This window comes from Mauremys mutica, chromosome 1, assembly GCF_020497125.1.
Source record: "Mauremys mutica isolate MM-2020 ecotype Southern chromosome 1, ASM2049712v1, whole genome shotgun sequence".
NCBI classification, from domain to species: Eukaryota; Metazoa; Chordata; order Testudines; family Geoemydidae; genus Mauremys; species Mauremys mutica.
Window position 1 is genome coordinate 157,791,966 of NC_059072.1, and position 15,360 is coordinate 157,807,325.

A 15,360-nucleotide genomic window follows, 5' to 3' on the forward strand; every position below is an offset into this window, starting at 1 on the left:
ATTTTGTTAACTGTTTGTAATGAAATCCTTGGAGGGAAGGTGGTAGGTCAGGCAAATTATTACAATCCAGTCACTACCTGCCTGGGCCAAGTTTGAACTGGATGCGACAGGCTGTGAAGTCCATCCCCAGTGCCCTAGGTCCTCAAGCCCCTTGCGTGTTATTTGAATCACATCTTAAAATCCAGAGTTCATCCTGATAGCAACAAGCAGATACAGACAAAACAGTCTTGTTGCATATCATCGCTCCACATTTCCAGAAGATCATGCTAATTCCATCTTGTTCTACTGGAGTGCAGCAGCAGCTGCAGGTCACCTGATCCTGCCCTGGCTAGCTAGACTTACTTAGCCTTCCAACTACCCCTCTTATTTTGGCAAATGGATCCCCTCATTTTAAACTGATTTCTCCAGGGGTTGGAATATCTCATTGCAGAAGTTTCAAGCCCAACGCTTGCTTTGATTCTCTTCAACTCCAAGGGAAAACTTTTGTTTTTCTGAATTTCTCTGAGGGCGAAAACAAAATAAAATCTGTGCTGGAAAAGAGAGGAAGCAATCCAATATGAACACAGAAACGTATGCACTCAACCTCAGATCTTCAAGTGTTCAGCCACCTAACTCCCACTGATTTCAATGAGCGGTAGGTTTCTTCATACTCTTGAGGGCCAAGGCCTCTCAAACTGCAGTGAACAAGATAGAAAGAAAGAAAGACTAGGGGATCAAGTAGGTACTTAAATAAATGCAAAGTAGGAGAAAATTAATGATGACTGAAAACTGGCTGAAATATTGACCTCAATTTTTAAAATCCTGTCTTTAAGAAAAAAAAGTAAGGACAAGCTATTTGGACAATTAGGAAATAATTCAGCTGAAAAGACTGATGAAGGAATATTTGGAAAACAGAAATAAATTTTGAGACCCTGTAGCACCAGGCTGGGTCTGTACTCACTTGAAGACAAGAGCACCCCTGTGAATCAGTAACATTTCTGAACTTTCTCTTTGGCTGTCTCCTCCCTAAGCCCGGCCCCATTTGGTCATGAAAGCTGACATGACTGTCATAATCCATGATGAGCTGAGGGCTAAGTTAAATAGCCCTAAATAGAAAACAAACTTTGCACAGTGTATTAGAACTAATTCATATAAGGCCAGATCCAAAGTCCACTGGAGTCCATGCAAGTTTTTCCATTGACTTCAGTTTGCTTTGGGACCAGTCCATATTTATGATACAGGATAAAGAATAATTTTTACATTAGAAAAGTGCATTTTCTTCACTTTGCCTGCCTTCCAGTCCCTCCTTAATAACACAGCTCCCCTTGGCTGGCTGAGTCTAGGAATTTTCCTATTCCATCCAAGTAATGACGTTTTCCATCACTTGCTGTTGACGTTGTCAAGAGGACCCCTGGTGTTTTTCAGATTTTGTTTTAAACCGGCTCAGTGGACCAGGTTTGAAATACGTTGCCTCACAGGAAGCCCGGGTTGTGAACCCCAGCAAAGGTCTACCCAACCTTTCATCCTTCCAAGGCAGATGGGGTGGAGTTCCATGCAGTGCACAAGGTCCAGGTCTCTGGGAGGCAATGTAAAAATCCAGGGTCCTGTGCAGATGCAAAATGAAAGGTTTGTCTGTGTCCTGGCCAAATCTCCCCTCCAACTTGTGTACTGGTTCCTTGCCTGATTGCTGCGGACACTCCAGAGGGGCCTGTGTGTGTGTGTGTGATGCTGGAAATATATGTTTTTTTTAAAGTGAGAGGAGCATGGAAATGAGGGATGCTATGAATATTATTATTACTAGGGATGGGCAAACTCATTTTTACCTCACTTCCAACCCTTTTGAGGGTCACAGGTTCAAACGCTCACCCAAACTCTGATGCAATTGGGTTTGAGAACTTGGGGGGTGGAGAGCAGGAGAGAGTGAGAATCAGAGCACGCTACTGTGAGAAAAGAAGTAGAGATGGGGAGTGAATATATGGTGATGTTCTTCCTAGCTTTGAGGGTAAGGGGTTGATCTCTGATACAGACCACAAGCTTTCCCCTACTCCTCAGCTAAAGAAACATCTTCTCAAATTGACTAACCTTCATAAAAGGAAGTGGGGGCCAAGGATTGTGGGGGAGGGGCAGACGGGGAGATGATGAATTTAAACTAGTGTGGAAGTAATCGGAGGTCACAGCCTAGGTCCAGCCTTCCCAGGAAGTTACAGAGAAAGAATAAATAATCCCTAGTTGCTACTTTTATTCTGCAGATTTGTGAGGCGCCTGTGGTGTATTGTTTGGCATTGGTTCTGCAGCCCTCCAAAGCCAGAGTGTGTTTGGCTCTCCAGTTTTGGTTTGGCCCATTATACAGCCCAGAAAAGCTGTGCTGGAAATGCTGGTTTGTGTTGCCACATAACGTGGTTAATACTCATTAGTAGCCATGGCAGCTATCAGTGTTTCACCCCTGGTGAGTGGCCTAGAGGGGTGTAACACCCCGGGAGGGCTCACAGGCAGCAGAGATTGACCCGAGGGCCTCTAGATCGAGACGCTCCCTCTCTGCTAACCAAGGCTGCAACAGGCTCCTTAACCACTCTATGTGGCCCAGCCACTTCTAGAGGACAGACCGCCACACTGAATGGGGGCGAGTTACTGGCACATTGTGCCTGCTACTGTTTGGCCAGTCCTTCTCCGGGTCTCTGTGCAGTACAACAAGTCCGGAGTACATTGTCCATGGGCTGCTTGTGTCTCTTTGGACCAGTCTGTCTCCTGCTGAGGTGCTATGGAGGTGCTGCCCAGATAGCTCAGAGGGCGCTGATACATGCTTAGGCAGTGTGGTAGGGGTGGATGCTCAGACTTGGTTGACACCTGGTTGTATTGGGGCGGGGACCAAACTACAGTGTAGACACAACTCATCTGTGTTTTCTGGCGAGTGTGTCACAACCTGGTTACAAAATACAGCCATGTTTTTAGTGTGGATGGGCCTTAGCATCTGTACTGGGCTGTATTAGTGTGCCTCAAACTTCCCAGGGTGCATGTAGCAAACAGGTTGCATCAAATCTGTCACTCAGCTAATCACCTCATTTTGCTGAGTGTATGTTTGTTTACACATTTCCACCTGATCGGTAGTAATCCTCTTCCTGATTTAGCTAATCATCTGTTTCAGAATCCCAGCAGAGTGGAGGGGCTTTTTTGTTTGTTTGGGGGTTGTTTTTTTTTAAGGCAACAGAGCCAGTCAAGGGAATAATGTAGCGCAGAAGAAAAGCCGTTGTAGATCGTGTTGAAAAATGTTTTATCCCTTGAGGAATTATGCATTGGCAACAGATCTCTGGGCCTGATTACTTTGTTTCGTCTCTTTAATTTGGGGCTCATGAAAGTGAAGCATTAAAAGCACTGGTTGGAGCCAGCCGCAGGGCAAGTAGGCACTGGCCAAGCTTCCCATATATACAATTCTGTCAAAGCTCTTAAATCCTGACTTGCAACATCTCTGCTACGCCAGTCTTGCCCCAGCTCTGCTAGTAGACCCCACCCCTGCCCTGCTCCCCCTCTTGCTATTCCAAGTCTAGGTCCCCCTACAGTTCAGAGGAGGAATGCAGTATGTGTAGCTATGCCACTGTTAGGTCTCTTGCGGACCAACGGACGCTACTGCTTTCAAATTCTCCAGCTCCGGGCACATGGAGCATGCATACAACCCTCAGTGGAATACAATAGGACCATCACTCAAAGAAGAAGCTAGCAGGGTGGGGGGTTAGGAAGACTGGTGGAACCAGTGCAGCATCAACCCTTCTGCCTTCCCCGCCTCACTGAAGAGAAGCTGTTATCAACTCCACTGGTCCAGCTAGACCTCAACTAAAGACTCTTTTCCCAGGGGTTGCAACCAATAGGGGAAACCAGTCTCTGTGAAATGCCCAGGATGGCTGTTGTGTGTGGCCCCAAGGAGTTGTACAGGCGTTCCAAACTCAAGGCTGTCTAGGCAAAGATTTGGTGCAACACCTTTTTACCCAGTAGAGAAGGACGAGTGTTGTTTTAACTGGGTCTAACATTTTTGTAATGACAAGGAGGGCTCGGTGATAAAGCATTTCAAAATATTTTCTAATAAAGCTCTCACTTCTTTTAAATTAACTCCCTCTTTTGAGAACAGTAAGTTCCTGGCATGTCCTGGCACTTTTCCAGTCCCTCAGCTTGAAACAAAAAAAACCTGAGTGAGGATAAATTGGATAAAAGGGGACTGAACAAAAACACATTGGTCTTTTTGAGCTACTGGTCTGCAGCGTTATCAGGGGGAGCAGTGGGAGTGCTCGAGAAACAAACCTTGTGGGTTAGCAACTCCGGTATGATTGGCAGCCAGCTGCTCAAAGTCTAGCCTGATTAATTGTTACAGATACAACCTTGCTGCCATTCCCACAAAACTGCGCGCCAGTGAAGCCCAATGCCGCGTCTGCTTTTCTCACAGGACACTGTTCAGTCCCGTACTTCCTATGAGATAGATATTGCCAATAAAGCTTCTTGTTTTTAAAGGTTTGAAGATTACAATGGGTCTATTCATCAATTAGGACAAAGCCTAGGGATTCACGAGGTTCCAGTCTGTACAAAGGAAGCAGCACACTCACACACAAATACCCCTGAGGCACTCTTTGTCACTGAAATAATCTTTTGCAACATGCAAAAGGGAATCCAAGAAACCAAGCCCAAAAATGAGTCCATGGAATGGGACAGTTGCCAAACACAAGGCCAGCAGAGTCAAGCACCCTGCAGCGGCGACCTTTACATTTGCTCTTTATGCAGGATGCAGCATGGCCAAGCTGAAAAGCCTGAAGGCCACATGATCAGGCCTGTACATTTAATGGACACATGGGCCAAATTTCTCAGCCCTCAGTTCTGGTGCTTAGAGCACTCACCAGGGAGGTGGGAGATGCAGCCTTTAGTCTGGGCTCTTTCTCTTTCTGGGTGTGACCAGGAAATTCCATCCTGGACCTGAGAAAGTTTTGTCAAAACTGATGCATTCACTCAACAAGTTTTGATGACTTGGTGGGTTTTTTTTAAAAAATCATTGAGTCAGAAAATTCCCACCAGCTCTACCACAGAGCTGGAAAGGCAGCTGTGTGGGGGAGCTGGCAGGGAAGAGACAATGGGGACTGTATGTAAGGAAGCTGAAGGAACCGTTTTTGATTCCTAACTCGTAATGCTTTAGCATCAGGTAGCTTTGGATTTGGGCAGCTGTTAGTGCCATTGTTTATCCCTGGCTTGGTGGTCAGTGGCTCCCTTAGGCTCTTAGCCAGCTAAGCTTCGTCTATCTTTGCTTGTGTGACTAGATCTTTCAGTGCCCTTCCATACAGTTGAGCACGAAGTGCCACGACTGTCAGACCTGGCAGGAGTGGCGAGACTCACTTTAAAGTGGGGACCTGCTTGGCTTTTGGAGGCATTTCTCCGCCCCAAGGTCTCCGGTGTGGATGTCTACACGGCTCAGGTTCAGGACTTGTCTTAATATTTATGTGAAGCTGCTGGGGGAGATTGAGACACATTCTGGACTAGCGTCTGATTCAGCGCTGCACTGTGCTGTCGCAGGACCAAGAGGATGTTTCCTTTGAGGCCCACTGTCTGCCAGGAGTAGGGACCTGGATGGTGTCATAAACAGATAGTTAAGGGTTAAGGGCTCTTTTACCTGTAAAGGGTTAACAAGCTCAGTAACCTGAGGAACACCTGACCAGAGGACCAATCAAGGGACAAGATAATTTCAAATCTCTGTGGAGGGAAGTCTTTGTCTGTGTCCTTTGTTTGATTTGCCGTTCTCTCTTTAGATTTAAGAGAGGCCAGACATATTCTTCAAGTTCTCCAAGGTTTCCTGAAGTATTTTCTTCTATTCAGTTTAGTGAGTATTAGAAGGCGGTTTAGTCTTATAATTGATTTCTACATTTGCAATTGTGTGTTTGCTGAAGAAATATCTTTATTTCTGTTTGCTGTTACTTTGATTATTCTGAGAAAGGAGGGGGGGGGAAGTCTCTCCAGGTTTATAGCTAGACCCTGTATATTTTCCATCTTGGTGATACAGAGATAGAAAAAAGTACACTTTCTTTAATAAAATCTTTTCTTTTTAGAACTTGATTGATTTCTTCCCTTGTTTGGATTTTCAGGGGAAGGGGAGGGGGGAAAAGTGAATCCCTCTTTGTTTTGATTCAAGGAGTTTGAATCTGTATTGGTCTCTCCTAACAGCTAGGGGAGGGGGGAAGAAGGTGGAGGGGAATGGTTTATTCTCCTGTGTGTTGAGATTCAAGGAGTTTGGATCTATGTTCCCAGGGAAAGTTTTGGGGGAACAGGGAGTGTGCCAGACACTAAAAACTTGGCTGGTGGCAGCGTTTACCAGATCTAAACTAGGATTTTAGTTTAGAGGAGTCCATGCAGGTCCCCATCTTGTGAACGCTAAAGTTCAGAGTGGGGAATAAACCTATGACAGATGGAAACCAGTTAGATTGAAGCGGGTAAGAAAGACTAAAGTGACCACGAGTAGAAGGCATATGCCTATGACTACACTGCACGGGGAGGGGTGATGGCAGCATAGTTATACCTGCACATGCTAGCTTTAATCCAGGTAGCATGGCTTTAAAGAGCAGCGAAAACACAGCAATGCAAGCTGGCAGCATGGGTATGTACTGCCTGCACTATTGCATATTCTTCACTGTTAGGGCACTAGCTAGCTTACAGCTAGTGCAGTTATGTCTACACAAGCTCCAGCACAACGCCAATTGCAGTGTGGCCAGACCCTAAGAGGAACAGGCAGAGCATATAACCATTCCTCAGAATGAGAACTCTTTATCAAAGTGGCTCTCAATCTGAGTGGATTTTACTGGGCTCTTCTGTGTGTGGCTTCTGAGAGAACTCCTCATCAGTGTGACAGACCCACCAGAAGCTCCTTAGATGTTGGGAATCTGCCAGCACCTGAACTGTGGCCCTGTCCCATCCCCACAAGGCCCCACCCCCATTTCACCTCTTCCCCCAAGGCCCCACCCCCACTTTCTCCTCTCCCCCACTCCCATCACCCACCCTTAAGGCAGGTAAAGAGTGTGACAGCAAAGCCCACCCACTTTTAAAAGTGATGGGGCCATAGCGCCTGGCTGCTCCTGTAGAGTGACAATATCCTGAACAAACCCTATGGAATTAAGATAAAGTTTATGGAATTAACTGAAGCCTTTTTGAATTAGAGTTAATACTGTTCAGGTACATTGTATTAAAAATGCCATTGTGTATGTGGTGCTGTGACAAACTATGTACCTTCTCCAGCAGTGGGGCGGAAGGGAGTGTTAATGTCCTTCCTCCATCATCAGCCTTTGAGGCCCTCTGAACTAGTATACACCTAGCTCTCCAACTGGGATTCTCCAGAGACCAACAGAAAAGTATTTTTGATCTTAAAACACCTGAGTTTAGGTGACTTAGGGCCTTTTTCCCAATCCAGCAAACAGACAAGTCACCCTGGTCCACAGAGGGCCCCAATCCTGGGGGGATTACTGGAAGGACTTGGTCTACTGAGGTCTCACAGACTGGGTGCTTGTTCTGGGCAGAAGCTGTGGTGGACTTGTGACCACTCAGAAAACCCTAGGGTAGTATGATCTCTGGTAAACTTATTAGCACTCATGCAGGGTCTTATTATTTTAATACACTTCTCTCCATAATGCTTACCACCTTAAGACTAAAGCAGACTTACATAGGAAGCGCTGCACTGTAAATCATTGTGGTATCTGTCTCTGAAGAGAAAGCCAGCAGGGCTGTTTAGGCAGAACGGCTGCTGGAAATACACCAGGAAGGCAGCAAAGAGTCCTGTGGCACCTTATAGACTAACAGACGTTTTGGAGCATGAGCTTTTGTGGGTGAATACCCACTTCGTCGGAGTGGTATTCACCCACGAAAGCTCATGCTCCAAAACGTCTGTTAGTCTATAAGGTGCCACAGGACTCTTTGCTTTTACAGATCCAGACTAACACGGCTACCCCTCTGATACTTGACACCAGGAAGGCAGGGAACCGTGCAGATCAGAAATACCCTGGTCAGAAGGGAAAGACGTGCATCTCCACCGAGAAACATAATAGGTGGGGAGCTGGAGGTGGAGGGTGGGTGCCCTTGCTGAACCACTGAGGGGAAAATACAAGTGCAGTTGCCCTGAACTCTGACAACCAGCAGCTCTTTTAATCGTCAGGTGGGGGAGAGATTGCACCCTTTCCTCACTGATGCAGTGCTCATCACTCCCCCACACTTTTGCAACCTTGTCTACAAGGTTGTCACTGCAACGTGCTCTGCCTGGAGTCAAGCTTCAAGTAGTTGGCTAGCGAGACTGACCATACAGGTGCTAGTACAACAATCCTTGGCACCATGCACTGGCTGCCAATTAACTTCCAGGGTAAACTCAAGACATGGGGTTACTAAGCACAAAGCTCTAACAGCCTAAGCTGCAGTCAAATCAGAGATTCTTTGCCTGTTAGCCTGTGTTTAGATGGAGAAAGACGTGGCGCCATCCTAGCAGTGGAGCTTGCTGGAGCTGGGTGATTGGGACCTACATTGTGGATTTCAAAGCCTGAATGACAGCAGAGCAGACACAGAAACAACGTGTTTGGATTTCCCGGCTGGCTGAAGCTTGAGTTTTCTAAAGTTTAAGTTTTAATTAAAATCTAGACACTGCAAAGCAAGGACATATCTAAAATAACCTGACCTCTGCCTTACCACCACTGCCAACATCACTCCTCACCTTTGTAAGATAGTGTTATTGAAGTAAAGATTTTGCTTACACATTTTATTTCTGAATGAGCTTGAAGAATCCACACACTGAATATCCTGACGTAAACACACAAAAGATTTACACAGATTGCAGATGCTGTCCAGTGTTAGCATAGCACACCAGATTTACAGACATCCCCCAGTGAGTATAATTTTTTTGCCATCACATTGCCTTGTACCTCATCTTGCGAGTCCTGTAATAAAACTTAGCTTTAACTCTGCTGTAACAGTGCACTTCCACACTTTCAATCTTCAGTCTTTCCAACACTGGGGGGGGGGGGGGGAAGAGGGATTTGTATGAATAAAAAAAAAAAAATCCACACACACCATACTTTAGTTTCAGTGCCATGTGCACTCAGCATTCACTCCATTTAAGGATTAGCATTAAAAGTTTAAGCATTGTTCAGACTGGAATTCTGAGGCATTTGCAAAGCCAACCTGAGAAGTCCTTGATGCTACTCTTCCCTGGGGGGCTTGTTTCCTACTCTGCTTAGCTTCCCCTCCCCCGCATTCTTTAGCTAACCCCTGCCCTCTACAACTCCCAGCCCCATTCCCCCCAACCAAACCACCCACCACTCCCCCATACATGCCAAGCCATGGCTGCCTTCACCAGTTCACTCCAACTGAATCAAGTACATTAAATATTGGTTATTTCTACTTCAGATTCAACTTCAGAATGGGCCTCTCTTTAAATATGGACTCTGTCTGGGGTGTAGCTAGCAGCTCAACATTGTTTATAAATACCAGGAAATTTCAGTACGGGGGCCATTAAAAAGCTGATCAGGAAAAATCCTGGGATCCAAGATCCTGAAGTAGTTCCTTCCCGCCACAAAGGAAGGTGAAAGCCCCGTTGTTTAGGTCATTTAAAGCTGATCTGCATAGGTATGATCTCCCCTCATCCCCTCAGATGAGAGAGAAGGCTCCAAGAAGTTACCTTGGTAACATACTTTGCAATTCTCTGCCACCTTTCATTTGAAGGTTTGTCCCTTTTTAAAGGTGAGCAGTAGGCAGTGAAATGGTTACATAGCAAGTCATGCCTACAACTCAGATCCCTCCTCTCCTCCCCCATGGGCAGGTTTTCCTTCCAGTTCTCAGTGTACTGTACAGAAGTCCATGTTGAACTCCTCAGTTATGAGCACTGAACTTCAGCAGACCCTTCCCGCCCACGAAGCATTTTTCTGGACTTATAAGGAGGCTCTCAAGAGGCTGACTGAGTCTGGAAGCAGCAGCTTGCACTGACTGGGAAAGCCTGTTTGAATTCTGGCGAGGAGAGTGGGGAGCACATTGGGCAAGTAGCAGAAACAAACCAGGAAGGAAGAAATCAGGAGGGAGAATTCCCCATAGGGATTTTGTTTTGGGGTTGGGGGGAGGGCAGAAGAGAAGAAAGTAGCTGCCCCATAGGGACATTGCACCTGCAGCTTTATCTCCATCACCGTTTCATACAAATTGCTCGGTGCTTGTCAAGCTTCAGGAACTAGATTCCATTGTGATAGGGCTGCGATGCAGGTTCATGTGCATGAACTGCAGGCTTCCCCATTTCTCTTAATGCACCTACTCCACGTGCCATAAATCCACAGCTTCCACTCTTAAGTACCAAGGCTTGTGCATTGGCACATTACAGGAAGAGTCGTGGGGATGAATTCACTACCAAGGTCAGCCAGCATCAGCTGGTGAATCAAAACAAGATGCAGTAAAGAGGGTTTTAGAATTGGATAAAAATGCAGACAATCTCTGCAGTCCTTCCACAGTTCCTTCACAAGATGTGGTGGCTTGGCAGGGTGATGTTTCTGCTGTCACTAAGCTTGAACAGGGAGGAGACAAAAGGCTTCATTCATAGTCTCAATGAGAAAAAGCAACCATGAAAGCTGCTCCAATTAGATTGGGAGAGGGGGGAAAAGGAGGAAGATGCAATGTGGCTTTTTGATCTAGGGGATCCCCAAAGAGTTTTATGAACCACATAGGTTTGTAATGGAAGCTGAATTACAAACCTAATTGTTACAGAGCAGAATTTAAAATATGGTGGCAACAGGTGCCAGCATAGAATTGATCCAGTAGAGAAGCCGAGTTGCCTGGATCATGGTGAAGCAGAACGTACCAGGAGCTAGTGTCTGCACCTCCATGGGTTTTGAACACTCTCATCCATACGTTGCTCTGATACAAGCACTATTTGATACAGCATATGTACAATACACACAAGCATCCTGTTATAATCCATCTTTATTTGTAAAAATCCAAATATTAAAATCTTAACATCTCTCCTTTTAAAAAAACAAAAAGGCACATAAAAACTACTCCCATCTTTCGTCACCGTAGACTGATACGTCAAAGAAACTCCCTCCCCCGCTTTCTCCGCCAGTCCACCTTCCTTCCGATTCACTTTGTTCTTCATTCCGTTCTTTTCAGGGCACAACTCTGCATTCAAATGCTGAAAGTACACATACACAGGGGAGGTGGAGGGCTGTGCTGTGCATGGAATGTGGTTTTGTAGTTGAATTTTAGTAGTATGTTTCCTTTTCCACCCAACCTACAAAAAGAGAGAAAGAAGGAACAAACTAAGTCAATCTCATGAAGCCATTTATACATAGGGTGACCAGATGTCCCGATTTTTGGGTCTTTTTCTTATATAGGCTCCTATTACCCTACATCCCGTCCCGATTTTTCATATTTGCTGTCTGGTCACCCTAGCTTAGCTTGTCCATTAAACGTCTGAACTCTTAGGTGGAATAGCACAAATGAACGTCAATGCAAGATTAAGTGACCTTGCTGTAATGGAAAGTCTTTCAAAATACTTGATGACTTGCAATTTTCAAACTGCTCTGACTTCCCCAAGCTAGACAAACCTGAACCATTATTTTCTAGTACAGTGTGTAAATACTTCCTCCCCCATCTCTCTTTTCCCTGGAAGTATTTCGTAATCTGAACATATGAAGAACTCAGACGTTAGAGAGATTAATGTCACAGTAGCAAATCTTCAGGGTAGTTCTCTCCCTCCCACCCCATTGCAGATTACTGCCCTTCATGCTGTTCAGCTAGAACAGGATTTTTGTGGGGGAAAGGAGGCAGTGGCAAGAGGGGGAACAAAATACCGATTCAGAACTTTGTTTCTAAGTGATGACACATAAGTGATAAGGGACAAATTTAGATGAATTCTGCCCATTCCTATGGCACATTCGCACACAGGAGAAACTGGGCTTCAAGACTAAGTATCACTATTCAATTGGTATTGTCCCTAATTTGAGTTTAATCACATTTTATAATTACTACAATCTCATTTTAAAGAAATGAAGTGAGACAGTGCAACTCCAAAATGTCAGTCCCTATACACAATGGGATATATGTGAAATGGCAACTGGGGATTCTCTCTCCTCCTCCCTAGCATTGCAATGTTGTGCCCTGATGCCCAGAGACTAAGAACACACTGCTCAACAGGACTGGGATTTTTACTGCATATGTAAGAGTGCTCAGTTCACTGGAACCATATATTCTTACCTCCAGGGCTCCGTCTGATGATTAGTTTTCTGACTTCATCATACACGAAAATAAGGAGAGAGTATGGGAAGGCACAGAACCACCAGCTTGGTCTGTTTTGGGGAAAAGAGACATGAGTAAGAATACAGACAGTACATTGCAGAAAGATTCATTAAATGGTATTTGGCAGCAGATCTTTTCATTTATGCTACGAACTGTGTAGATCACTGAATGGAGGCAAGTCCAGACCGGCCAATACAGCAACTTCTGCAAGGGGCTCTGCTGAACCAAGAATCACCAGGGCCAAGAATTACCACTGAGTTTTCCCACAGGAAACTAATCTGATTCCAGATAAAGATTCCAACGAAAGGTGTGCCACTGCACCTTTGTGCCATTTAGTACTAGCTCCTCCCACGCCACCACTCTGATCTAGGAAGATTTCCTTCCAAGCACAGGTAACCTTTGAACCTATAGCCTTCTGAATCCAAACTATCACAGCACAAGCCAATCACATGGGAGACTGTCATATCTAGAAGCTGCTGAAGTGATACCGGTGCCTCAGCATCACACTGGGGGACACTGTACAGTTGGGAATGCCCGGTTTTGTAGATTTAAAAGTCCCAGTAATTTTCTCATTGAGACTACATCAGATACAGGATATATTTTCCACTTCCTGCCTTGAAGAGTTGTTGTGCAATATTAAACAGATACCACAACCCACTGCAGCAGAGGACTGCACTTCAGCAACTGCGGAAGGGAGGCCTACAGACTGACAAGTCACCTATATTCCCTTTCATCTGAGGATCTCAAAGCACTGACTATTTTGGATAGAGGCGCTATTCCCCTTCCTGCACATGAATGAGCTCTACTAGTGTAACTGCAGGCACCTTAGGGAGTTGTGCTGCTTAACTACACGGGCATAGGTGAAGTGGTACAACTTGTGTTTAGACAAGCCCTGTGCTTTGAAGAGATTTCCTCATCATGGTCACCTGCCAAAGGGGGTGGGAAGAGAGAGATGGTGGGCAATGTAAGCTAAGCAGAGAGATCATCAGTGGGTGACTTAAGAGGTCATTCTCCAGTCTCAATCCAGTGAAGAGTTCCAAAGCTACATTTTATAAGCTACTCAAACTCTTGGAGAGTCAATTTATGCAATCACATCTTAACAATATGTTTGTTCTGTTGCAACTGTTGGGGAGTAACTGTGAGCTGAAATATCAAGACATGACTTACTTCAGTGGATACATCCTTAAGGCGACATCCATGCCAGGACAATAAGAGAGGAAGGCAGCCAGGGCAGTCTCCTCAAAGAGACCAAATATTAAGATCTTGTTCCTAGGAAAGCCAGAAAAGTTAGTGCCAAGGCATCTCTGTCACCAAACATGCAGATTTTCACTGGGGAAACTGATTCACTAGGATATTCTTTGTACAAAACAGTTATGGAATTATACCCTCTTTATTTCACCCTTATCTTCGCATGGCCTTCACAACGCAGTCAATATTTGAGAATGAGTTATCTTCAGATGCTCTTACAGCCAAGGATCAGAGAAAAATCAGTTGTCCACCTAGTCACATCCTGTCTGATCACAGAGAACTGTGGATTACTCAGAAGCCGTAAGCCTCTTTACTTGACCCATTAAAGCACTATGCCACTATTAATGCACCTAATTTAACTGCTTGGTGCTTCCTGAGATAGGCCCAGCATTATACTGAATAGACAGTGAAGACTACTGCCACTGCCTGCCAACTACAGCAGCAAATGGACTCCTCCTTAAAACCTTTCCATCCCACACCACTTACTTCATCCCCTGCTGGAAGACTGAATTCCTTCTGGTCTTACAGATGACCAAGTCTGCCCACTGCACCACCACAATGCTGACAAAGAAGGCTGTGTGGCAAGTGAACTCCACAATTTTCCTCTGTTCGTAGGTCTGGAAATGAGGAGGAAGAGTGTTAGTTCTTATACATTCACCTTCTCCATTCCATGTGCAGATCTACTTGTATCCCAATGCAGGATGTGCACATTAGTAATTTGGCTTGTAGCCCCCATGCTGTGCTCAAACTTACCCACTGTTGCCCATAGCTATCCTCCACATCATTCACCCACCGGTCATCCCATTTCACTCTGATCCCTACCAAGGAGGAGGGCAAGAACCCATTCTCTGCTAGGATTACAAAGTACGTGAAGAAGCCTCCAAGGGCTTGGATCATACCTGATTGGATTAGAAAATGACAGATAAACCTATGCAATCTGTGAAACATGGTCATGACAGACAAGTGATTTGCTAGGCATGAGTTGTTTCTTACACAGAAGCCCCAAGCACATTAAGTCCCTCTTTTCTCATTTACCCAACCCCTAACTACAAGAAATTTGCATTTCTGTAGCTATGACATTCTGTTCCTTTGACCACCATCCAACATCTGTTCCTTCCCCCTCCCCAAGGAAAAGATCCCCAATTTTGTACAGTTACCCATGTTCCATACTTTACTATAAAGGCCTGAAACTCTGGATCAAGGACACAGGATAAAAACACCCATTTTAAGCCTCATCCCATGTTCCCCACAACAGCTACATCAGAGGTTCTCAAACTAGGGGTCGTGACCCCTCAGGGGGTTGCGAGGTTATTACATGGGAGGTTGCGAGCTGTCACTCTCCACCCCAAACCCCCTTTGCCTCCAGCATTTATAATGGTGTTAAATATATTAAAAAAGTGTTTTTAATGTATAAGGGGGAGAGGGGTCACACTCAGAGACTTGCTATGTGAAAGGGGTCACCAGTAAAAAAGTTTGAGAGCCACTGAGCTACATTAATGAAGCTTCAAGTTCTGCTGCAATTAACCACCCTGTGAACTGTGGCATATCTTTGTACTTCCTTTCATCAGGCCTCTAATGATGTGTGTACAGGAGTATACTGGAGAGAATCTTTTACTTCTAATTAAACTAACAATGGGATCTATGTTCCGCCAAACAAGTCTGAACCCAAAGAGAACTAGTTGGCCGCCAGTTACTTTGCAGTGCTGTGTAATTAAATAAAATTACTGTGAAAGTGATTCAGTGGATGAAGCAAGCTGCACAAGCCACCACTATGTGCAATTACCTGAAGTTCTCTTAAAAGCCTGAATTTCTAAGCTTCCCAAATACAATATGGCCTGCGTGGCCAAAAGCCTGTACCCTACAGAA

At 45.2% G+C, this 15,360-nt stretch overlaps 1 protein-coding gene across 3 annotated transcripts in view; it reads right to left on the minus strand.

Moving 5' to 3' along the window:
- Nucleotides 1–10,914: 10,914 nt before the first annotated feature.
- The window catches only part of ATP1A1 (ATPase Na+/K+ transporting subunit alpha 1), a 47,228-nt gene continuing 42,782 nt past the window's right edge, over nucleotides 10,915–15,360 (minus strand). For all 3 annotated transcript variants that reach the window (XM_045001179.1, XM_045001178.1, XM_045001177.1), the window contains 5 exons: nucleotides 14,248–14,393; nucleotides 13,981–14,111; nucleotides 13,414–13,515; nucleotides 12,205–12,296; nucleotides 10,915–11,239 (listed from right to left, as the gene is read on the minus strand). In XM_045001179.1, coding sequence (XP_044857114.1) covers nucleotides 11,211–11,239; nucleotides 12,205–12,296; nucleotides 13,414–13,515; nucleotides 13,981–14,111; nucleotides 14,248–14,393 — 500 coding nt within the window. In that variant the 3' untranslated portion in view covers nucleotides 10,915–11,210. The remainder of the gene's footprint in view (nucleotides 11,240–12,204; nucleotides 12,297–13,413; nucleotides 13,516–13,980; nucleotides 14,112–14,247; nucleotides 14,394–15,360) is intronic.